The 25,969-nt window shown below is 36.9% G+C and overlaps 1 protein-coding gene across 4 annotated transcripts in view; it reads left to right on the top strand.

Moving 5' to 3' along the window:
* PJA2 (praja ring finger ubiquitin ligase 2) overlaps nt 1-25,969 on the top strand; it is a 61,209-nt gene that overhangs the window by 24,752 nt on the left and 10,488 nt on the right. For 3 of the 4 annotated variants that reach the window (XM_060761878.2, XM_060761881.2, XM_067464497.1), the window contains 5 exons: nt 3,222-4,272; nt 9,509-9,694; nt 14,517-14,702; nt 15,472-15,583; nt 24,465-24,506. In XM_060761878.2, coding sequence (XP_060617861.2) covers nt 3,222-4,272; nt 9,509-9,694; nt 14,517-14,702; nt 15,472-15,583; nt 24,465-24,506 — 1,577 coding nt within the window. The remainder of the gene's footprint in view (nt 1-3,221; nt 4,273-9,508; nt 9,695-14,516; nt 14,703-15,471; nt 15,584-24,464; nt 24,507-25,969) is intronic. The other variant, XM_067464498.1, reaches the window with a different exon arrangement.

Here is a 25,969-nt window from a genome sequence, read left to right on the forward strand (position 1 = left end):
AAATGGTGAAATAATAGCTCTTTATTGAACAAGAAGAAGTTAATATATTTAGTAAAATTCAATTCCCATGGGTGTTTGATCAGTTTCTCTATTTCAAATAGAGTGTTTCTCTGCAAGATAATAGGGTTAATATAATATGAAATCCATAACTTTTCTCTTCAGTGCATTTATAGATCCAGAAGTTTTCACTGCTTTTGGTCTAGTTGGAATTAGGTTAATAAACCAATTTCCAGTACGGACAACAAGTTCCTTGTCCCATGTGAAACAAATGTCAGGAGTTTCTGGCTCTTGACCACTCCCAACTGAGAAGAAAACTCTCTTCCTTCCACATTGGAAAACTTTGATTTGGAATGCCTCATTTAGTTTATGGCATTCTTATGTATTCAGTGTCTCCAAAGAAATATTATGTCCTTAAGACAATCTCAAGGTCCACTGTAAGAGTCTTGGGGAAAATATGATTTCAAAATCCTATTATCACAGGGACAGAAAGTGAGATGAAATCTTATGAATGGGAACACAGACAGCCAAGCAAATGTCATAGGAGTATTAACCCTTATCAATGCTTTCCCAAACTAAAATTATATAAATATTTGGCTGAAGTTACAATTTCAAAAGTAACTTTCCGACTTACATAGAAATTCAACAAAACAAATATTCTAAATCTATATTGTTCATAACTTGAGAACTGCCCGTAACATGATAGATCCAACACATTGAAAGAATTTTTGTCACTGGGCAGAGTTCCTCAGCAAAACTTTGGAATACCTGGGAAAGTGGATCATAAATCAGGCTGTCTTCTTCCAGATAGTATCATACGGAGATGATCACATTATCACTCTGAAGATCAAGAAGCTATGATTTTCTTTTGTCTCTTTCCTCTCCCTTGCTGCATAGGGTCTCAATTCCCTAGCTTCCTGGATTACAATATACCTTCTCTGTTATATTCAGGATCCTGCTCAAGAACCACCAAGATAATTCTTGCTAATCCTAATAGCTCTTCAGTAGACCTTCACTAGACTCACAGACATTATTTGCCAGAAATTAATCATTTAGCTAAGGAAAGTGATCTCTTTTTACAAGTGCTGATGTTTCATCCTGATCTAAGCTTTCTTTATTTAACCACATCTACCTGAAGGATGTTCATCTTGGGTAGTTGACACAGCTCTTGGTGCATCTCCATGAGGCCATGTGGATAGACTTTACCAGCTAGTGCAAACACAGAGATGAGTTACAATTGCCAGGTTTAAAGTCATTTAAGTAATTCTTATAAGCAGAATTAGATACTGGCCAAATGTTCAATATGCTGAAAAGATAGCTGATAGACCTCAGTGCATCCAAAATTAGGACAGGTTCACCTTAAAATCACCTGCATGGGAAGTGTTTCTTGGGGGAGTATACATTTGATTTCCCAGGTTTCCAGCAGTTCGCAGCTTCCTTTCCTATAACCTTTTTTCCTAAAAAAATATTTCCTTGCCCACCCTCTTGAAGATACACTGTGACTCAGAATAGTCCTTACCTTTGTCCCTAAGTTCAGTTCAGTGTTCCACATAGATTTATTCTTACACTTCTCATCCTGTAGAGAGAAATGGCCATAAGCGGAATGTGCATTGGGCATTAAACATCTGTCTTAGAATAATGGCCCCTTGTGTTCTTCCTGCGCTTCAAAATTTCCTCCAGTGCCTGGCATGGTGGTTGAAAACATGCATTTTCACACTTTATGATGAAGCTAGCATGCCAAATTCCTTTCAAGTTCCTACTCATTCTGTTAGAACTAAAACCATATCAGCAGCTTTCTCTACCATTGTCTGTCTGAAATGTTCAGAACTGCAACCTTGGAGATTCCATATTTCTTTACGATAAACTCAGCTGAAGCAGCATTTGGAAAACAGGTTCCTCAACAGATGTCTTAAACTAGAAATTAACCACCATACTGGTTCCTCCTGATTCCTTTCTTCTTGTTGTTCTTTTTCTTTTTCTTGTTTTTTTTTTTTTTTTTTTTTTTTTTTTTTTTTTGCTCTGGTAGATCCCATTAACAGATGGTTCCTTTCTGTTATCTGAGAATGATGCATTGGGTATTTAAAGGCTTATACAAGACAATAGCAGTGGAGAGAACCACACCAAGTTTGTGGTGTTATTTATTCAGTCTTTCTCGCTTGTCCTCTATAGTTGAAATAGGTATATTTTTCCAGGATTTGGTCTTGTCTTTCTGTCCTGATTATGGAAGAACTAGAGTGGAGCCTGAATAATATTACAGCGCTTCCTACTTCAGGAATTGGAAATTACGTTTAACCTATTAGTGGATAACTCCTTTGCTTCATTCTAGAATTAATCTTCGTGGTAACTGCCCAGTGCATCAGTCATGCCTCCCATTCATAATTCTTTCTGAAAATAAAAATGGGAGCTTAACTGATGAGGGAAATTCCAAAACCATATGGTGAGAGAAACACATCTTGCCTTAGAGGCATGTGTACTGAAGGATGCATTGCCTTGAATATGCTAATAATTTATTATATGATTTTGCTTAATATTAAATATTTGATGAAAAATATTGAATTCTTTTTCTGGAAAAAAAACCCCTAATATAAAAATAAATGTTTCCTTTAACTAACCAGATGAGGTAGCCAAATAATACTTCTGGTTTATGACTATTTGAATGCTACATGGTGAATTAGGCCCTTTGCACACAGCTGAATAAAATCCCACATTTTCTGCTTTGAATTGGAATATGTGGCAGTGTGGACTCATAACCCAGTTCAAAGCAGATATTGTGGGATTTTATTCAGCTGGGCTATATGGCTGTGTGGTAGGGCCCTTAGAACTATTATATAATGACTATATTGCCAAATCAAACATATTGTGTGCATTCTTATACAAGTACTCAGCACATAGTGACAGCTACATAAGTGTTGTGTCTCAAGTGCTAAAACAACGTTCAAGTAGACCTGCAAGGTACTTCTGGAAACAAACACTTTTTTCCTAGTACACAGTATTTCTAAACATTTGTTCTATATTTCTTACACATTAGGTTCTAGCATGCTTCAAATGTTCATTAAAATTCTGATATTTACTGTGAACTCATTTGAAAATGTTTAAATGAAGTGTAGCCAAAGATGGGTTGAACATTAACAAATTCTTGTTTTGCTCTTAGTATGTGTTGATATATAATTTTACAATTAGTCAGATTGTTCCAACATGTGCTTTTTTTACACTTCTATATAAAGGTTCCAGTCCACTGGTCCAGGTATGTTCTGCTTTGGCAGATGTTCCATTGTTAGCAAATGTTGGATCAGAAGATCCTGTTAATCAAGCCAAGCCAAGCCAAGCAATGGATGCAGGTACTCCAACATTTTCTCCAGCACACTACAATTTGGGAAACAACCAAATGGTGTGTAACAATGTGAATTCTAATGACTGTGCAGAGTACGTTTCTGGAGAGCACAATAACCTTAATGGCCAAAATGGCATTTCTTTTGTAAACATTGACTCTTATGAGCCGGATAGCAGTGATGGAGAGGAAGAGAGTGACCAAAATGATCTTTCAGTAGCTAAAGAAGAAGCTGGGATATTTCAAGAGACACTGGATAACATGCTTTCTGAGTTGGAGAAGGAAGTAGACTCATTCTGTGATATGCATTCACACCTGAACAATTTCAGTCATAATGCTTCAAGTAAAAGCTTTGAAGACTTAAGACCAGTGCCTTTTAAAAGACATTCTATTGTAGAATCAGATACTGTTCACCAAAATAAGGCACTTGTGAAATCATCTAGTGAAGAAGATTCACTTGTAAAAACTAATTTCGTTACTTCTTGTAACTTGGAACAGCAAAAAACTGCAGCAGATCCTACAATTAGGACACAAGTAGCAGTTTGCAATACATTGAGTACTGCCAGTACAAAGACAGACCAGGAGAATTCATCTGAACTGGTTGTAAGACCCAAAATTAGAAAACAAAATCCTGTAAGTCAATTGGACAGAAAACAGTCTCTTACAAGTGAAGAGGAAGAAAAAAATAGCAGTAAAAGATGGAGTGAGTCTGTGGATGTCCACCAGCGTAGTGCAGAATGTGACTTGAAGCACAGCAAAGAAAAAAGCCATTCTAGTATGTTTTTTGATCCAAGAGACTATGAAGAAGCTCAAAAGAAAATAAAAAGTGAACTAAGGAAACACAGTATAACTCTTCAAGACCAAAGTAAAGTAGACGACAATGCTTTCTGGGATGAATTCGAAGATTGTGGCAGAAATCTATCTAGCTCCAACAAAGATGAAGACAGGTGAGATTTAAATTTCATTATCTGTATTGAACAACTAGCAAATAATATGTTTAGATAAAATCAACAACAATATGAATATATAAAGAGAAGGTAAAATTGCCTCTTCCAGATTTTGGTGTAGGTCCTTGGTTCTAGGTTACATAAAAGGTAAAGGTAAAGGTAGTCCCCTGACATTAAGTCCAGTCATGTCTGACTCTGGGGTGTGGTGCTCATCTCCATTTCTAAGCCGAAGAGCCAGCGTTGTCTGTAGACACCTCCAAGGTCATGTGGCCGGCATGACTGCATGGAGCGCCGTTACCTTCCCGCCGGAGCGGTACCTATTGATCTACTCACATTTGCATGTTTTTGAACTGCTAGGTTGGCAGAAGCTAGAGCTGACCGCGGAAGCTCACGCCGCTCCCCGGAATCACACGGTGTAAAATTAATGCAGTTTGACACCACTTTATCTGCCATGGCTCAATGCTAAGGAATCATGGAAGTTGTGGTTTTTACAAGGTCTTTCTCTGTCAATGAGTGCTAGAGACTCACTAAATTAAGGGTCCCTGGACTCCATAGCATTAAGCCATGACAGTTAAAGTAGTGTCAAACTCCATTAATTCTGCAGTGTAGATATATCCCTACTTGATACAGTGTTTATTTGGTAGAAATTAAAATACATTTAGCACTTCCCGCAGCATCAGGACAGGTCCTTTCCTTGTCCTGATGGTGGGAGAAGGGTGAGGCAAGCGGCAGCTGAGGGGGCTTTGGAGTCCCCTTGGTCGCTGCTTGCCTCCTTCCCCAGACTGTGCTTCTGGCATCAGGACAGGGCTGTTTGCCTTGTCCTGATGCAGGAGGAGGGTCCGAGGAAGGTACATGGTGGCTGAGAGCACCCCAGAAGGCTCCCAGCTGTCTCATGCCTTCCTCCCCCGTCCTCTTGGCATAAGGATGCAGTGGATCCCCACTTCTTTATGGCCAGAGGGCATGGAAAATTTGGAGGGCTGGACATAAGCACTCAAAGCTTAGTTTTTTCATGCCTGTACTATACTGTTTTAACATGACAGGAGTTGAACCTACCTTTTAAATCCCCCCCCCCCCCCCCAAATACAGTGCCTTTCATGCTGTTTCAGTATCTCAGAAGCCCTTATTCTTCATAAATCATAAAAGATAATTGAACCAAAATGTAACCATATTTTGAAATAAGCATGAAGATAGAGGATTTGTAGCTAAGTGTAGTCTGGACTATCTGAATTTCTTTTTTAAGCTTTCTGGCTTTTTCTGGATACAGGGTTAATGTAGTTACTGGAATTGCACACATGTTATTGAGGCATTTAATGAATTTATAAATTGTAGCTGTTGGTTAAAACTGTGGTTGATCAAAGACAAATTGCAGCTTTTAGGGTTTAACCTATGAAGTTGATGTTACTAAAGTTTAACCCTACACAAGATGTTTTCTTTAAAAAAAATATTTCCTACCAAAGAACAGGTAGACTGTTTTCAAAGGAGTGGGAGACTTTATCTGTTATGCTTTATCCCCCTTAGCAGATGGATATGGCTACACACACAAAACATAGACGTATTTAGTACACCAGCATCTGTCACACAAAAATGTATTCCCAAAGAAATATGTCTTTACCCAGCTCATACTTCTTGGAAGGGGAGTAATGAGTTTCAACATTTTCCCTTTCCCTTGAACCTAGTGTTAAGACGAAAGAGAAAGGAGCTATGGTGAAGCCGATTTAGCATTTACCCAACTAATTGGTTACCATCGTTGGCATAATCACAAATAATTAAAATTTTAGAAACAAGTTATTATGGATATTATGGATAAGAGCTTTATTTTTTTCATTGTTGGAGGTGAAACTGAGAATATATCCCACATATTGACCAATAGTAGTTATCTTTAGTAGAGCCCTGGTATGGGTTTGGAAGTTTAATTTTAAAAATAAATAATTTTTTTTAAAAAAAACATGAGAGAAAGTGGTTGTATATTTGTTGGATATCTTTTGAAGTTTTCATGAATGTCACAATGCTTTAATAATAGGAGTACCTATTAACATATTGTTAAAATCCAATTTCTTAATAAAATACTGAAAAAGTAGAGAAAACCTCAAAGATATCCAGCAGTTCAAATATTACTTAGGCGATCCCTCGTAGCCCGAGGATGATAGTCCTCTAAGTGTAGCGTCTTGGCGGGGGTCCGTAGGTGGCTGTGGAGCCTTATTCTTGATCCGCATGTTCTCCTGCAGTGAGGACATCGGTTTCCAGGTGTAACGTGGTCCTAGTCAGGGTTGGCTTGATGTGCCTTCTTCTTGGCATGTTTCTCCCTTTTGCCCTCCATTTGTGCCTCTTTAAATTCTAGAGCACTGCTGGTCACAGCTGACTTGCAGTTAGAGCGCTCAAGGGCCAGGGCTTCCCAGTTCTTGTCTATGCCACAGTTTTTAAGGTTGGCGTTAAGCCCATCTTTAAATCTCTTTTCTGTCCACCAACCTTACATTTCATATTCTTGAGTGGGGAGTATAGTAACTGCTTTGGGAGACAGTGATCGGGCATTTGGACAACATGGCCAGTCCAGTGGAGTTGATGATGTAGGAGCATTGCTTCAGTGCTGGTGGTCTTTGCTTCTTCCAGCATGCTGACATTTGTCTGCCTGTCTTCCCAAGTGATTTGCAGGATTTTTCAGAGGCAATGCTGATGGAATCATTTCAGAAGTTGAGTGTGACGTCTGTTGACAGTCCACATTTTGCAGTCATATAGAAGTGTTAGGAGGACGATAGCTTTATAAGCAAGCACCTTGGTCTCCCTACGGATCTCCCAATCCTCAAACACTCTGTGCTTCATTCGGAAAATGCTGCACTCGCAGAGCTCAGATGGTATTGTATTTCAGTGTCAATGTTGACTTTTGTGGAGAGGAGGCTGCCAAGGTAGTGGAAATAGTCAACATTTTCATATATTTCAAATATACCACCTAGAGGACTTCAGAGAGGCAGTGTAGGAAAATGGTTCCAGTATTGGAGTGCAGCTCTGGAGACCAGGGTTTGAATTCCAGCCCAGCCATAGAAACCCAGTGAGTGGGCAAGGTTATATTCTCTCAGCCTCAGAGGAAGTCAAAAGAGAAACTCTGTCTGAATAAATATTTCCAAGAAACCCCCATTGTAGGTTCATTACAGAATCTCCATAAGTCAGGAACAACTTGAAGGGACATTATAACCATACTTCATAATATTCTAATGTTAAGATACAAAAAGCCTTTTTTTTCTAGGAAATATGCAGCCTGTTCTTGGATGAGAAGCACCCTGTGTGTGTTTTTTTTTAACACAAACACGTACACACATGAGTGCATGCATACATTCACTACAACCATAAATGTTTTTCTGCCATGTTCATTCTACTTTCAGATACAAAAGCAGTTTGTTCCAATACCCCCCAAAAAGAAATAATAGAAAATCCAAAATGGTACTTTAATATGGCAGCATGCCAACTTAACTGTTAATCATTTTGTCAGTGTTAACAAGGTATTGCTGTGCTATGTAATTAAGAGGAGGAGGTTGACTTAAAATGTAATTAAATTGTGCTGGAATTGTATAAAGAGGCCCTGTTTGTAAATTCATCACTAATTGGGATAGATAGTGAGTAATAGGATGGTAACACAGAAGAAGGCCATTCTGAAAAATCTTTTAAAGTCCTAATGTTGCTTTTTTGTGAGCAGAACTTGTATTCAAGAATTACTAGCCTTGATGTTTGTTCTCTCTGACTCCCAGTTCCCTGTGTGTTCATTCTTCTGAATTTTGCTGTAATTGAACTACTTTAATGTTACAAACGTGTGCTACATTGCAAGTGGGAATAAAGAACAGATGGAAGTATTTCATCATATTTATCTTCTGTGCTGTTGAGACGGTGGAATACAATAGAGTGCCAGAAACCCCATTAGGATGCAACATATCATTCTTAGTTTAAATTCCTTTAAACAAAACAGCTATGAATATAAGGATAAAGACAATTTTCACATTTTCTTTGTCCCATTCTAAACTTTCCACTAGTCTCCAATGGTGAAGCCTTCTCTTTAAGATGATACCTTCCAAACAGCGTGTGTTTATTTATTTTGCTCCAGCTCCTGTGTAAATGCCAAAGAGCATTTAGTATAATGTACTGGTTGTAGAGAAATACTTTCTTTGATTTAATGGGCTAGGTTTTTTTGGTGTGGGGGGGGGGGGGGAATAATATTGGAAATTCTCACACATTGTTATTGCCACAGATGTAAGAATTGACCAGCAGTTAAAACATTAAAATACCCCAATGTGTTTATATGCAGAGCTGCTGATTGTTTGTAATGGATGATAATAATTTTAAATAATAAAATAACATGCAAATGTGCTATTAACTAACAAGGTATGAATTACAGTATAATTGGACAGCAGTAAAATCCAAAGTTATGGATGGCAAGCTTGCTAAAATAAAGGTTTTATTTGCTTTCTGAAAAAATTATATTCAAAGAGAGGTTTTGACAGAATTTGACTGTGAGAATATTCCCAAGGAATGGCACCACTGTCATTTGCTCATTCTCATCATGGGATGACAATGAGAACAGAGGCTGATCTTCATGTTGGAGTAAACTCCCCATAGACTTCAGCTCTTTAAAGGCCAAATCAGCTATTTGAATTGTGTTTAGAAGCAAATAGGGAGTGGAAACTATAATCTGTGGAGGTCATGCCAAAGTCTGAGTGACATACCTCAGAACAATGAAACTTTTGCAAAGACAGCCTCATATAAACTGTACTATAGTAGACTAGCTTGGAAGTTAGCAAAATCTGAGTGGCCAAGACAAAGTCCTTTAGTAAGTATCTGAAAAGCACAATATGGAGTTGAAAAAACTTGTCTTTGATGGAATGTAAAATTTAAAAAATCAGTAAAAGGGACCCAGAAGCTTTCAGTTTGCCCTGTAATGGGGAGATATTGCTATGAATTTAGATTGTTTCTCCTCTAATGGGGAAAGTTGTTCATGTGTAATGGGGCAGGCTATGTGTTCTGCAGTGGGAAATTATTTTCTATTTCCACACAAAAAGATACAGTATACCTTATAGACACATATGAGTGTGTTCAAATTCTATTGACTCTAATAGGAAAGTTAAATAATAGCTTTAATCTTTCCATTTTTAGGCAGTGAAGCTTAAAATTGTAACATGGTTGTTCACAATCATATTCCTGACTTTGATTAAAATATGCCACCATTTTAAATACAGTGGATTGTATTAAATTACAGCTCTGAATGCAGTGATGGTGAATGGTCTGCATCTCTGCCATGCTATTTTGCTGTGACTGTCAAAGAGCAGTCCTCCAGTGATGAAAGTTGGGAGACCCTTCCAGGAAAAGAGGAACCAGAACCTGAAGTGCATAGTGACAGCAGTGGTGTGGAAGAGGAACATAATGACTTTGGTTTACAAGCTGGGTATGTCTTCCTATTTCAATCAGATAAATTGGTAAAGTGAATGATAGAGAATTAATGCAATAGCTGCTGTACACACACTTCCATGATTGCCATGCAGTGTTTTAGAAATTCCCGTTTCATATATAGTCATTTATGATTAAATTTCTTTAGTTAATGCCATTTATACTTAATTTCTGGACTTCCCATTTTGAAATGGGTCTCTGTATATGACATGAAAGAATTCCCTGTAGAACATGGGTAGGCATCCTTTGCTCCTCCAGATATTGGATTACACCTCTTTCCCCATCCTTGTGTTGTCTTGACTGAGATAGTAGACAGTAGAGTTTGCCTGACTCTGAGGCAGAGCTGTGTTTTGACAACTTACCTACCTTTCTTCTGGTTGTTAAGATGGCATAATTATCATTGTCTTTAGATTTAGGGCTCTCTAATGTATCTCTTACTGCTCACTTTGTGGATGAAATGGCTTCATAGCCTTTCAATATATGGACATAGTAAACAATCTGTACTCAGAACAGATGTGGAAAACTGGCCTTCCAAATATTTTTAGATTGCACCTCTTATCATAAGACCACGCTCTTTGTTATTCTTGTTAGGGCTTATGGAAGCTATAAGCAAATAACATCTTATGAGCCTCAATTACTCCTAATCTACAGCTTCAGTACATTCAGTGTATTGTATCACATTTTATCCTGAATGCATTAGATTTTGGAAACAAAGCAGAATTGGAAATAGTTAAGACTAGTATAGGAGATCACCTGGGATACTGAGGTAGGGCTAGAATAAATACTTCTCTGAACTGGCTTCTCCAGTCAGTTGACAGTACTGGTTGTTTGGACGCATTACAAGGCATTCTCATGAGCAGCTGCAACATCACTCATTTCTGGTCTGTCATTTCTGCAGTCAAGCCAAGTGAATCCAGACCAACTATATATAAATTCTGTCAAGTTTTACTTCTGTGTAATGAGGGCTGCTTCTTGTGTTGCCACAGACTGCTGGGGGCTAGTTGTGTGTGATTGCAAGATCCAGCTTTAGTTTAGTACTTCAGTTCAAGGGGGTAGGTCTGACTTTTGCACTCCAGTTTGTCCCAAGAGTATTCATTACTTGGACCTGATTAGTCTGTCTTGCCACCCCTGTGTCAGTGCATGATCCTGTCACCACTTCATAGTGTTGTGAGACTGCACAAAGGATTTCAGCTATACATTTACTGACACTGCTTTTGTTCTGTGCCTCCATAACTCAAAAATACAGAACCTACTTCAGGTTGCAATTGACTTTATATAGTACTGTCAGAGCAGTCACCCTTTCTGATAATAAAGCACTTGGCATTTTGCTTGTTTTGTCATTTGGGTGTTATTTCAAATGCCAAGATAACAAGCAAGCAACTCATTTTAAAAGCATGAGAGCCCTTAGCAAAAAAAAAAAAAAAATCACACTGAGACAGTAGCAATCTGCTGTTTAATGCAGAGAGGAGCATTCAGATACACATTTCTTCCATTTGCATTCTTGAAGTAGTACAGTACCAATAAGGCTGTACCACATTGTATTCACAATCTGCAGATTGGCTCTTGATCCTTTCCATAAATTAGCTGTGACTTTCTGACTTGAATGTTCCTGTGATATTTCTCATCCAACCTCAAGGTGTGCTAGCAAGATTAGAACTTTAGGAGCTGCAGGCAATAAGGGCAGTTATAGTGCTGATAAATAACATTGATACATCCAGTGAAATGCAATAAACATTAATGTGCTTCTTTCCCCTAATTTAGCAAAGCGGTTTTTAAGTCAGTGTCTTATCTTGACTCCTTATGTTTGCCTGTTCTGAAAGAAATTAAACCCAGTGATGATCAAAACAGAAATATCATTTTAATGCACACAGAGACTTCACTGTGGAACCATAGCTTGAAGGCACAAATAAGTTATTAACCTTTGTAGGGGAAAACTGGTTCACAGTTAACCCCCTTTTTGTTTTGTATGGGTTTGTTTTATATATTTTACTAAGAAAATAAAAATACTTTCAAATTTAAATTCCAAAATGCTGCATTGTAAGCAAAAACAATGTATAATGTATAAATGCCGAAGTGACTGTCTTATATTTTCATTCGCCATTGTCTACTTGAATTGAACTTTGACCATAATGGGAAAATCTGGGAAATTAAGAACAATGCTACTGGTCATGTAATTTTCGCAGAAAAGTCTGCAAATTACAAATTCCTACAAAAAATATTACAAAGCCTCAGGTGTGGAAACCTCAAACTGCTTTTGTTCTGATAATGAAGCTTCTTATCACCCCTTTAGTGGCTTTAAAAATATTTCAAATATCAGTTATACAGATTAGCAAACCATTTTCATATAGTAAAGATTTGGTTAATAGTTATCTTTTATTATATAAGACCTCATTCCCTGATTATATTAAAGATATTTAAGAATACATACTATAGTTGCTCTGATGAGCATCAGCAATTTGTTGTTCCGCTGCATTTGCACAGTACAGATAGTCCCCAAGTTATAAACATCTGAATAGCAAATGATTCATAGTTTAGAACGAGGGTAAGACCACAGGAAGTGAGAGAAATCTACCTCTTGGAAGGGAAATTCACTCCTGGAAGAATTATCATGAGGAAAAGGTGTTTCGACTGAAACTTTATAACCAATCTTTTATAAGCCAATTTTTTCAAAATCCAGTTATGATAGGGATAGAAAGTGAAGTGAAATCTTCTGAACAGGTGCACAGACAGCAAAAGAAATACCACAGGGGAATTAATCCTTCCCTATGCTATCCAAAACAGACACACACACACACATATATTTGGCTGGAGTTACACTTAATAGATGGATATATTCTGATTTAAGAACAAACCTACAAAACCCATCTTGTTTGTAACTTGGGGACTGCCTGTACTCATGTTCATCAGTGGAAATTGTAATGAACTTATATGTTCTGGGGGTTTTTTTTGGGGGGGGGTTGTTTTTTGTTTTTTTTGTGGTGTTTTTTTGGAAATATTAAAGCCATAAGAATGACTTATTGCAAATAACCAGGAAGCCTGAGATAATGTGTGATTCTTAGAGTCATAGAGTTGGAATGGACCACATGGGCCATCAAGTCCAACCCACTGCCATGCAGGAAAAGCTCAATCAAAATACCCCAAATTCTAAAACATTGTAGGTTTTTGTAAATTGAAAGCAAAAGTTGGTTAAAACTATTAATTCTGTCCACCTCCACAATGAAACAGTTGAAAAGCATTCTAATGACCTTCCTTCCCATCAGAGTTTTATATCATAAAAATGGCTCTTACCAAGATATAGATACATGGATAGATAGATAAAGGATAGATAGATGGATGGGTTTTGAATAGATGGTGCTGATTTTGAAGAGCAGATAATTGCATGAATGATCCTTTCCTAGTTTCATAGGAATAGGAACGTTATTACAAATCCTTTGACATTATTGTCTTTTGTATAATGACACTAGCCCAGGTGATGGGTAAGCAAAATACCTACATTTACTGAAGTATAATGTGCCGATTATAATACGATCCTCAATTTTGAGGGTGCACCTTGCAAAAAAGAGGTTCATTGTCAAATATAATTTGCAGTTTCCCCTTGCTGGTTGATTGTGCTGCTACCCATCTTGGAACAGCCAGAAGGCAAGGGGAAGCCATGTCACTCCATCAGGCTGTGGCTGATAGGTGAGTGGCAGCTTCCCAACTATGGCCTCACTCCCAATGGGGAGGTTTTGAAGGCCTCATGAATGATGCCATTTGGGAAGCTGTGCCACTCCATCAGACTGAGGCTGATGAGTTCACCAGCCTCGGCCTGACATAGGGGTATAGAGGGGTTTATGCATTCTTTTCTAAAGTGTCTTGGAATCTAATGCGCACCTCACTTTGGGCTATGTAAAAAAGGTGAGCATTAGATTTGAGTAAATATGGTAAATTCAAGCTGCACCTAATTGAGCCAGGGTTAATTTAACCCTGGCGCAAAATGCTTTGTTCAGGCCTTTTTACAGCGAGGAAGCTATTTAAATCCCCCTATTATGGACAAGGAAATACACAGATAGTGTGTGTGTTCAAAGTACTTCTGTTCTTTGAAACAAAAATGATACTACAGACAGTTAACACGAAAACAAAGGGCTATGATCCTATCAGCCTTTCAATGCACTTCAAACAACTGGTAATTGGTTGACCATTTTCCTACAATTGGTTGACCATTTTTTGAACTGGTAATTGGTTGACCATTTTCCTACAATTGGTTTGCCATTTTTTGAACTGGTAATTGGTTGACCATTTTCCTACAATTGGTTTGCCATTTTTCTACAGTAATGCAGAAAATTAGACGTGCACAATCAGTAGTAGAGCTGTGATAGTTACAACAACACTCTTATCTAGATTATCAGGGACTCACAGTGTCGAGTTTCTTCCACTTATAGAGTTGCAAGAGACTTTGGAGGATATGTAGTCCTGATCATAGGTCAATTCAGGATCTACAGTGCTGAATGCAACTTTGCTATTCCACATAGCAAAGCTGCCCCTTTTGTAATATGGGCCATCAAGGAGGCCATTATCTTCATGTCAAGTTCTCCATAGTGGAGCAGTTTATGCTGACATTGTGTCTTTTAAAAATCAAAGTGTATATATTTGAGCATATCTTTTAAAATGTTCCAGATTAATAGAGTTCTTTTAGCTGTTTCTGTATAATGATTTCTGTATATGGAAAGCAACCATCTGGTTTCAGTCCATGGATATAACTTAAGTGAAAAGCAACCATGTACAATTATGTATCTTTAGTTTTACTGTCATTTTTGTATATCTTTTCTTATTGTATAAAGGGAACAGACTGCTCTAGAAGATGGTGAAATTCCTTGGTTGCAGTATCATGAAGAAATAGAAAGTAGTAGTGATGAAGAAACTGATCAAGTGAGCCATTTTGTACATCCTGGTTTTTTCATGTTGGATGGAAACAACAACCTAGAAGATGATTCCAGTGTAAGCGAAGACTTAGATGTGGAATGGAGGTAAGTAGGCTCATCTTGATCTTGATATTCCAGCACTATATTGTTTGCCAGTGCTGATCTGAGAAATGTAGCTCGTGTCTTATTTGAACAGTAAGTTATATCCCTCACATCCATAAGTTATACCACCAATGATTTCTACACGTAAATTTTCATGCAAAAATATCTGAAAACTAAATTAATAATTGAACCAAACTGGGCTCAGTGAGAGGTTCTTTTTCCATTCCAGTAGTTGTACTGTCCTGTCCCGTGCCCCCCCCCCCCCCCCGCCATTTGTATACTAATTAGAATGCATCTATTAACTATCTTGTAAGTACAGGTATAGCAGTTGTATCTTTTCGAGATAGCCAAGCATTTTTCCTAATGTTTTGTTTATTTTCTGCATGATTTTGTGGATGGAATTTCTCCCTGTGAACAATAAATCATCACTCTTAAAAGTATATTCTTTGAAAAAGGTATAAATATTGTTATTGAAAGTTTATCTTGGAAGTGCACTTATCCCAGATGAAGAAGAATTGTTCTACCAAATTTCAATGTACATTGACTTAAAGAAGAGCAAGTTTGGCTCTTTGTGATGCCATATTTAGAATTCATTGGTTTAGATTAATTTTGAGAGGTGTGCAGAGTAACTCAGTTTAATTTTATTTCTTGACACATTCTCTGTGTGTGTCCCTTATTAAAAACAGGTTCTCTCTCTCCCTTTCTCTTTCTCTCTCAATCTGGACACGACTCCAGGTATAGATGAGTAACTGAGTATTATTTTTCCTCCTAGGCTGCTTGATGAATTTGGTGATGGTTTGGGTGTTGCTCAAGCCATTTCCTATGTCGATCCCCAATTCCTTACATATATGGCTTTGGAAGAACGATTGGCACAGGCCATGGAGGTAATTCAATATATTTTGTTTTGAAATTAGATAAACCGAAGGAAAAATGCTGTTAAAACCCCTTTATACAAGGCCATCCTTTACTTCCATTGTAGATGAGGCATTTTAACATTTCCCATTAGTAGTTATACAGAGAATGGGCATATGTATGCGTTATGAACAGGCTGTTCTATTGTCTTGTTCTGCTGAGTAACTGCTATGAGAAGAATAATCCTTGTGTAACATTATGATGATCTCATGTAAACACTTCTGTCACTGTAGAAAAGCTTACACAGTAACACGACAATGCTCCTACTATATTTTAGAAACTCACCTGTCACCCAGCAATCAATACACTGCAGACTTCCCATGCTTCTTTTAATCATTAAAGCCCCAACAGTTTGGATCCAGAATATCTCAAAACGCATTTTGCTCCATATAAACTTGCATGGAAATTTTGTTTAACTTCTGAGCCTTGGTTCAGCTTTTCAGTTATAGAAGAAGAATTATATTATGGATAAGCCAACCAGATACACAAGCAGTCTCCAAATTACAAACAAGAGGTTTGTTCTTAACTTGAATTTGTTTGTAAGTCAGAACAGATGCAATTTTATGTGTATCTCCAGACACGCACACGCACACACACATATAGCGCTTTGGATAGCATAGGGAAGGGTTAACACCACCGTGGTCTTCATTTTGCTATCTCTGCCCCTGTTCAAAAGATTTCACCTCACCTTCTGTCTCCGTGATAATTGGATTTTGAAAAATTTAGTTTGTTGTGGAAACAAGGTTTGGTGATAAAGCTTCAGTGGAGACAACTTTTCCCCATGATAATTATTTCAGAAATGAATTCCCCTTACTAGAGGTAGATTTCTCTCACTTCCTGTTGTCTTCTCCACATTCTTAACTGTGAGTCGTTTGTATGTCTAATGTTTGTAACTTGGTTACTGCCTGTACAGTGGATGGGTCTTTGGCAATACTTCATCTATAGCAGAGTTTTTCAAACTCTGCTCCTCCAGGTGATTTGGACTTTGGCTCCCGCAATTCCTAACAGTTGGTAAGTTGCCTAGGATTTCTGGAGCTGAAGTTCAAAATATCTGGAGGAGCAGAGTTTGTGAAACACTGATCTATAGTATTAAATATTTGAACAAACCCCTACAGGAATTTTGTGTGACTTCATTATTACTTTCTTTAAATGAGCACTGAAAAGAATTAGTAAATAGTTTAAAGTTGAGCCTACTTTTAGTAATGTAAATATTATTTTATTGGTTGGTTGTCTTATTTATTATCATGCATTTTTTTACTCTGATTATAAACAGTATTGAATATATTATAAGAGGTGAATGTTGAAAATTGAAATAAGTAGGCATATTTCAAGTAAGGCAGCCATGGGCAAACTTCATCCCTCCGGGTGTTTTGGACTTTAGCTCCCACAATTCGTAACAGCCTACTGGAGGCCCAACATTTGTCCATGCCTGAAGTTAAGGGGTAATTGAAGCAAGAGACGGGTTGATGGCAAGACATTAACTTGCTGGACTTCATACATGAATGACTCACCTGTCCCTAAGTGCAGATTAACATATTATATGCTTCAGAAGTGAATGGCAGGAGAAGGAGATTGACGTTGCAAAATAAGAGATGTAGATTAAATGATAACAGCTTTTATTAGTATAGGTTTTGACATCATAGCCAAGGAATAAGACTTCCTCATTTTTGTTCTCATAAGATTCCTTGCATGAGGCAGATGTACTTTTCCGTGTCTGATACTGCTCTGTGCTATGCACTCTGGAAAGGCACACAAGTTCTGTGTAAAGAAAGGGGGAGCCCACTGGCTGTTGCTGCAGTGTTGGCGGGAGATCTTCCTAGTAATTTACATGACACTGACTATGGGAAGCTTTCCTGCTTTGTACCTTTCAGGATATTGCTAGATTGCCTACAGGAAGAGAAGTTATAAAAAAAGGAGAATTTGATAAACAATGAAGCCAGAACAGATTACTCCTGTGAGCTAGATATTAGGGATTGACAGGTGCTTTCTGAAGAGGTTATCATCCTGCAGCTACTATTTCATTTAAAGCACTGTTAAAAATGATCTCCTTCACAAAACCTTGAATTAGGTAAGAGATTTTGTCAGGTTTTGGAGATCCCAGGAAAAATGTAATATTTTTGAAAGGAAAGAAAACTTAACAGTGAAGTAGTGTCAGCAGGAGAAGGCTATCTCTTGCTTTTTTCTTATAGTCTTGACACTCCTCCAAACAATTGTGTTATCCTCAATGAGTGTCTAAAGGCAGTAGACAAGGCAGTGCCCAAGTAATTAAACAAGACGGGTTCTGTGAGTTTGTTTTTAAGTTGAATTTGAATGTAAGTCGGAACAGGTACCTTTTAAAGTGTAACTCCAGCCAAAAATATATGCTTTAGATAGCATAGGGAAGGGTTAATACCCCTGTGGTATTTCTTTTGCTTTCTGGGCCCCAGTTAAGAAGATTTCACCTCATTTTCTATCCTTGTGATAATTTGATTTGGCAAAAAATGGCTGCTTGTGGAAACAAGGACTGGTGATCAGGCTTCAGGTGAGACACCTTTTATCCATGATATCTCTTCCGGGAGTGAATTTCCTTTCCTAGGGTTAGATTTCTGTCACTTCTTGTTGTCTCACCCCTGTTTGTAACTATGAGTTGTTTGTAAGTTGGATGTTTGTAACTTGGAGACTTCCTATACTTATTTTTTAAGTTCTTATATGAAGAACTGGTAACTTTTTAAAATTTAATATAATGGGACGAGTAGCATATTTGAGCCCATTGGATACAATTGTTTCTCTAAATTTCTAGAATTTCTCTAAGGACCATGTTCTGAGTGTTCATGGACACCAGTCCGTGCACCACCACTTCGAGTAGCTGGGCTATTTTTGGTGCTTTGAGCAATTCTAGGTACATTATTTGAAGCGGCATGTTACTCCTTGATTTTTCTACCTTTTGATCCTTGGTTTTGATTCTTTAAGGAACGTAAGCAATCTTGGTTAGTAAAGTGAATGTTAATCAAATGTCGTTCTCGCCATTTTCTGCATGATCTCTACACAGCAGGGGCATACGTGGTTTTAAGGATTTACACTCTTAAATGTTTAATTTATACCATGGATGTTTAATTCTGTTTTATTGTTTCTATATTTTTGGATTTAAAATTGTATTAAAATGCTTTTAATGTAAGCCTCTTTGAATCTCCCTTGTGGAGAGAAAAAGCAGGGTATAAATGATGATGATGATAATGATGATGGTGATGATGATACAAGAAGTTTGCAAAGTGAAATAGTGTCCCTTATATCAAATGACAAAATCAAGGCATGCTTTTTGTTTTGTTTTTTTAAAAATATCCAAGTCATGGATGGTTGACTCCGTGGATGCATAATCTGTGAATGTTCTTTGCAAATGCTATTACTTCAGCAGCAGTAAGGTGATGTCCAGCTTTTGGAATCATTGGTCTTGTTAGAGCATCATCCTAAGACCAGTGAATATTAATTATGGAATCCTTGTTGTTTTTAAACCATGAGCTGGAATAGTTTTACAATTTGCCTGTAGAAACAGGTTTTCAGATCCAGGATTGCCCCATTTAGTTAAAACATCACAACTAAATTGCTCAATTGATGCTTTCCACTGCAGTGATTGCTGCTAACAATATTAGAAGATTGGAATGCTCTTTAAAAAGAAATAAGCAAAGGAAAGGTAAATATTTCGAGGCTGACCAAATGTTTCTGGTCTGCAAGACGACAGAATCGTGCTGTTCCCTGGCAAATCTGTTTGCAAGTATAAAGTTCAAATAACTCACTGGGCAATCTTTTACTATTTCATCAAGTTTACATTTTCCCTTGATTCTCCAGATTCTTCTGTCCAACATGTGAACTGTCAGTGTTAATGTAGAATATGGGCAGTATTTTGCAAAACTTATATGTTGCTAGAATTATTTAATATTAAATAATTACTAAATAATTATTTCCAAATATTTTGGCTCATTTATCAACACAGCATATGAATGGATTTATAATTTTTAGTTAAAATCAAGATATATCATGGCATTACAAGTAGTCTCTCATTCAAGTCAGCAGACCAAGTCCATTTTTGTCCAGTTTCAGCAGTATCAGAGTACTTTGTTTTCTAGCCCTTGTTTTAAGTCAGCTTAAAAGAAAATTTAGTTCATCTCTGGCAGGTAATTTTTGGCAAGAAGTACTCACTATTCTGGATCTTGGAAAATGGAAAGTTCCCTCATTTTATGCTGGGCGTTGAACCTAGAAAGAATGGTAAGAGTGTTCTTTCATTGTCACGTTCAGTGTGCCTAGGAGACCCAGCATCATGCCCACATACGAACACCTCCCTCCTTTATTGGAGGATAAGGGATAAGATTTAATTACTTGGGGAATGATGGGTAGCATTGTGTATCCTCCTCTATCCATTTCTCATCAAAGCATACAGAGATAATGCTGAATCCACTGGTAGATTTTGATGGAACTGGGGGATCAGTGCCATCTCTCCAATTCAAGCCCCTCTGGAGATCTAGAAACCATGGAGATAACAGAGGCATAAAAAATTGGGGAAGAGGAAGAAAGCTTCCGAAAGTTGGATGCAGCCCTTCGTACTCAGCGTCAAAATTTGATATCTACTCGTCTTGTCTGTATAATCATTCTATCATTTGTTCTTTGCTTAAATTTATATTTCAATCTAGATTAATTTAGCTAAATGCCTCATTTATGGAGCATGCTGTTTTCCAAATGTTGTTTTAAAAATGAGTATGTTTTGTTGCATCCACAAAACATTTGATGAACTGTAATTTAGATTCAAATTCAGAGTTCTCTAAATTGCCATTGAACATTTGGAATACTCGCAGAACATCAAATTGTGCTGTTGTTTTAAATATAGGGTGTTTTTAAAAAGATGGAAACAGATCATGAAATATGCTGCTTTGAAATTTGGTCCATCAGCTTGAAACATCCCATAGTCTAGATAAGTTCTTTACTGTGCAAGAGTGACTGAAATTTTCTCCTAAATTTAAACCCAATTCTACTTCAGATTAGAATGTTTCAGCTCCCTATTGTAACAATTGCAAATATAAGTGTTTTTTTAAATTCCTTCCATTATGGGTTTGTCTTATATACACGGTGAGCTAAAGAATTATCTCACAAGTCTTCAATGGTTCTTGAAGCAGTAATTTGTATAGCATTAGCATGTAATTTTTTTCAGTGGTGCTTAGCCTACATTCTTTGCATCAGGGTACCTTTCTTGATATTTTTTCTGTTTATGTCAATTACAGTTCCCTTTGGAATCTCTTTACAGCAGGTGTAAACAAAGTACAGCTCTACAAATATTGTTGAATGGAAGCTCCCTACATTCCTTACCTTATGTATAACCCGTGCCACTCACAGAGCTTTATCACGAATTTGCGTGTCATCCTTGCGCAGGGGCCATGCTAAGACAGAGCTTTATGATCTGTCAAGATAAAATTAAGTCACGATCCTCAATAAATAAAGCTGAACATTTCTTAGATGCTTCAAACATTTCATAACTTTATGTCTGTTAACAAGTAATTGAGTAGTAAGATGTAAATGACAAAGGAAGGTATTAAAATAGAAACCAGGAACTATACGAAAAGGCATTGAAATAGGACTGAGAAGTTTCCATGTCGGCTACATTGGCCAAAGCTTGAAAACAGTTTGAAACATAAGAGCTTTCTGTATAGACTGGCTTTCTGAGAAGTAGTTTAGCTAACAGAGGATGGGTGGGTTTTAACAGGATTTTTAAAGCTTGTTTTTCATTCTGTTGAGACCAGCCATGAACTCCTGGGATCAGTAGTGCTCAGTATTCAAATAAAAAGCATTTGTTCGCTGCAGTAATCCTGAATAGCTTTGTCTAGAATGTGAGTTTTCACCAGAAATCCGGTACCATTCATGCCTTTTTTTCACCTTAGTGGTAAACTGAGATGTTCAATAGGAAATAAGTTGCAAAATATTTTTGTGCTTTTACTGAGACCCATAAATACTAGGCTTGGGCGATCCAGTTCGTTAATTTCGTTATTCGTTATTAATTTGTATTTAAATTAGCTTACGATCCAATATTGAGCCATGCAGGAATAGTGCGAGGAGTAATTAAGAATCGAAACAATTTTTCAAATTTTCGTAATTATTTTCGTATGTCTGGTGCAAGTTTTACAATCTCGCATTTACCCCACTTCCGGTCCCTTTGCTCTGCTGCTTCCCTCCTCTTTCCTCATGCTTCTTCTTGCCTCACTCTGGGCTGCACTGGGCTACCTTCCTTCCTTCCTTCTTCCCTTCCTTCCAGCTGGCAAATCCCACATTCCCCCCTCCTTCCTCTTTCTCCTGGCATCCTTCTTGCCCAAAATTCTCATTACTTTATTTTTCATACCCTCACTCTATGCCACAGGAATGCGTTGCCAGGTACAGCTAGTATAAAATATATTATAATAATATAATATACAATAATATAATATAATAATATTATAATAATATAATATATAATAATATAATATAATATACAACAATATAATATAATAATATAATAATAATATAATATAATATAGTTGTTGTTTGTTTTATCACACCAACAATCAACAACAGAGGGAGAGGGAAGCTTCAGAAGTTCCCTCTGTCCGATTTGGAGGTTTTTTTAGCATATTGGCATTAATATAATATATTATATTATATTAACACCATTAACGATTCAATTCATAATTTTATGAAATTTCGTATATTTCGAAATTTTTAAAAGGAAAATTTCGGAATTCTTAAAAAAAACGAAATGCAAGGGCCCCCTAAAAACGAAACAAGTTTAGAACCAAATTTTTCCGTGGTTACCCAAGCCTAATAAATACATAGATTGTACATTATTCTGTCCAGAGTCTTAAGGAGACTGAAAGAACTTTGATATTTGAACAAAACATGTATTTACAATAGGTTGAGTGCTGCTTGGTCATCTGTAATACCAGATAAGGAGAAGCTAATTTGTTAGGCTTCAGAACCTTCTTTTAAATGAGGGCAAGGTGCTGTAATTTCTTGAAGTGTACTTGTTTTAAAGTGTGAGGACTATTCATAATGCAGTGTGGCTCCCATATCCCCAGGGTATATATTCTAAGACCTCCGTTTCATAAAATATGCTAACACTTTTATTTAAGAAATAAAATCTTTGCCAAGCTGTCTGTTGCAATCTCTTTAAACAAACACTCCTTTTCAGGGTGCTGCATTCTTAATGTTCTATTTCTAAAGGGGAAAATGCATCTACTGTTCGAGCATATAGCTAAAATAACATATCTCAACATTAAGTATGATAAGTATGATCAAAATAATGTTTATCTGTCAGCATACATCAGTTGATGTATAAGTAGAGCATTCATGCTAACTCCCTCTATGAAATCATTAAATGAGGCAGAATTCAGACCAAAGCAAACTCTGGTTTGGTGATCAGGAACACTTCTGCAAATGCATGCATTCTCCCTCCCTTGCTGTCCAGCACCCGTATGCATGTATTCTATATTTCTTCTCTTCTATTAGTCTGTTTGCCACGACAAATTCTGCTTCCATACTCACATCATGATTTGGTGGCAGCTATGAATCAGCATGTTACGTTCATACCACAACAAACTAGGATTAACAAAACTTCATTTTATTGAGGAAGCTTCATTTTATTGACTCTCACCCACAGAGCCATAAGAAAATAAAAGTGAATACAGTTGCACTTCCAATCGCCAAGGAATAGTTTGATATTTTGCCTAAATTGAGCATTGTTTAGTTGGACACACTTTAAAGATTCCCTAAATGAAAGTCAGTAAAGCCAATAAGCTTCAGATTCTTGGCTCCAAGAATTGGGGAAACAACTGTTCTGCATAGGTTTGCACTCTCCCTGAAGTCACTTGGGAGTGTTGCTGGATCCACCCCTATCACTGGAGGCCCAAGTGGACTCTGTGGCATGGAGTGCTTGTATATGCGTTCTATGTGGTGCTGCCTTTGAAGAAGATTTAGAAGCTGCCACTAGTGCAAAATGCAACAGCTTGTCTGCTGAATGGATTTATTATTTATTTATTTCTTTAGAACATTTGTATCCCGTGCTATTTTCAACCTCCGAAGAGGGACTCAAGGCAGCTTCCAACAATATAAAACACAAATAAAATACACAATTACATAAAATGATAAATATACATTTAAAAACAGTTTGCCAGGTTTAAAACACCCTCCAAATCAGTCCAAAAATGTGGATTATCATGTAGATAGCATGTCAATCTTAAACATACAGGGTACCAATACAATTCCAGTCTGGATTAAAGGCATTAAAGTATTACATGGTTTGGGACCTTGACATTTGAAGGACCAGATCTCCTTATTTGTGCCTGCTTGAAGATTAAGATTTGCTGGAGGGGACTTCCCTGTGTCCCCCCTGAGATCTCTTGTCATAGGATGGTGTATAAATATTTTAATATGTAATAATACTTATTATAATCAGAAACCAGTCAGAAATCTTGTATATAATTGTTCGACCTTTGCTTGTTTTAGTTCTAATTTTAAATAACCTCAAACCATACTTGGATAGTGAAACTTTTCCAGAAATTAGTATTCAGGAATACAATTCAGCAGCTCTAATGGAACCCTTCAACAACAGATTTCAAGTAAAAATGTCAAAAAGCAGATAGAACACCTTTGTTCATCTACATTCACATTTTTATTTAATTGGTTGGCGTGAGTAAAAGGCAAATTGCCCTAGAAACACTTTTAGTAGCAGCAGTTGCCTAAGAATAAACTGTTTTGAAATATCACATAAGATATTTGATAGATATTTTACTATGGGGTACATTTTAAAAAAAAATAGTAATCTGTACTCCTCACCTTCACTAACCTGAATCTTTTCAAATTCAGGTGTCAAGCTTGTTCATGGACATGACTTATCAGCGTCTACAGGTATCTACAATTTCCAATTGCTTACATTTCCTTTTTGTAGATACTATAGTTAATATGGGAGGTAGGCATTATTTCAATTTTTATTTATTTTACTTTTGTGATTGAGTTATTGCTTTCGTTCAAGGATCAGGAATCTTTCAAATACTATTCTTCTACAAGAGAGCTTTGCACATGTGATCTGGTGTTCTAATTTTCTGAAAATAATACTGTTTAAAATGTTGCTGCCATCTCATAGTTGGTGGTTGACATTATAACAGTTCTTATAGTTCATACGTATTATTTGAACTTAGTCAACTCTTTGGAACACTTTCCTGTGTTCTTATATTAAATAAATATTTATGAAAGAAGTCCTACTCTTGCCAGACTTAAGACAGTCTAGTAGTATAATAAATTGCTGTACTTATTGAAATACTAATTGAAAAATCTGAAAGGATCAAAAGAAAGAAACATATTTTCAAAGACCACAGGCTTGCTACAAATATGACAGCCATTTGTTCATCCAGTCCTACTTACCCACCAAACATCCCTGCCTACTGGTTAATGTGAAAACACGTATCATGTTGACTTTACGACTCCCCGGGGAGAAGTGTTTCATGAACTAGATGTTACAAAGGTATCAGAAGAACTATCTTTCATTTACTCTCCTCCATACTCTTGGAAAACAGAAGGCTGTGAAGGTTTTCAAGGTAAACTTTGGCACAGATGTCTTTTTCACTCACAGTCACATCAGTATCAGTTAAGGAAAGTCGTATTCATTTTCGAATAACTGTAATCCACAGTTATTTCTGATTCTATTTTATCTGATGGGATCTATACTTTTTTTTTTCAATGTCAGGTAGAAATGTGAAATGACTGGACAACTTTAAATTTAGGGTTGAGGATGTGGAAGTATTTAAAGTACTTACTCTAGTAAAATTGCATGAAGTTTACTCACAAAAATAAAATAGTCTGCCTTGACATTGTTTTTGTCAAAGACATTTTATTTTTGTGAGTAAATGTTATTTTATTAGTACAAATGTTTTTTGCCCCAAAGTTCATATTTGAGAAGAGGGTGTGGAAAACTCCTGTTACCTGAAGAAAACTCAGATCATTCTTCTCTGAATAACTCAGATCATGCTTCCCAAGTTGCCTCTGGGCTGAGAGGGGCGGTATATAAGTATGGTAAATAAATAAAATAAATACATATGATTACGATTAGCCACATACTTGGATATCCAGTTAAGTTTTAGAACACCATGAAACTTTTCAGTAATATGTCAGTAAGTGTTGTCACTGTAAACAAAATTTGTTAGCTAAACCTATGATTAGGTATAATGCCGAGTCCCAATAAATAACACATGGCATAATGTTTAGTAATTATCAGGCCATAAGCCTGACTTACAACATTTAAATATTCCAGTTAACATTTACAGTTGTATTATTGCAGTGACCCACTCTGCTTCCCAGTGTAGCCAGTGGAGAGC

The sequence above is a fragment of the Anolis sagrei genome, chromosome 2 (genome assembly GCF_037176765.1).
Source record: "Anolis sagrei isolate rAnoSag1 chromosome 2, rAnoSag1.mat, whole genome shotgun sequence".
In the NCBI taxonomy this organism is placed as follows: domain Eukaryota; kingdom Metazoa; phylum Chordata; class Lepidosauria; order Squamata; family Dactyloidae; genus Anolis; species Anolis sagrei.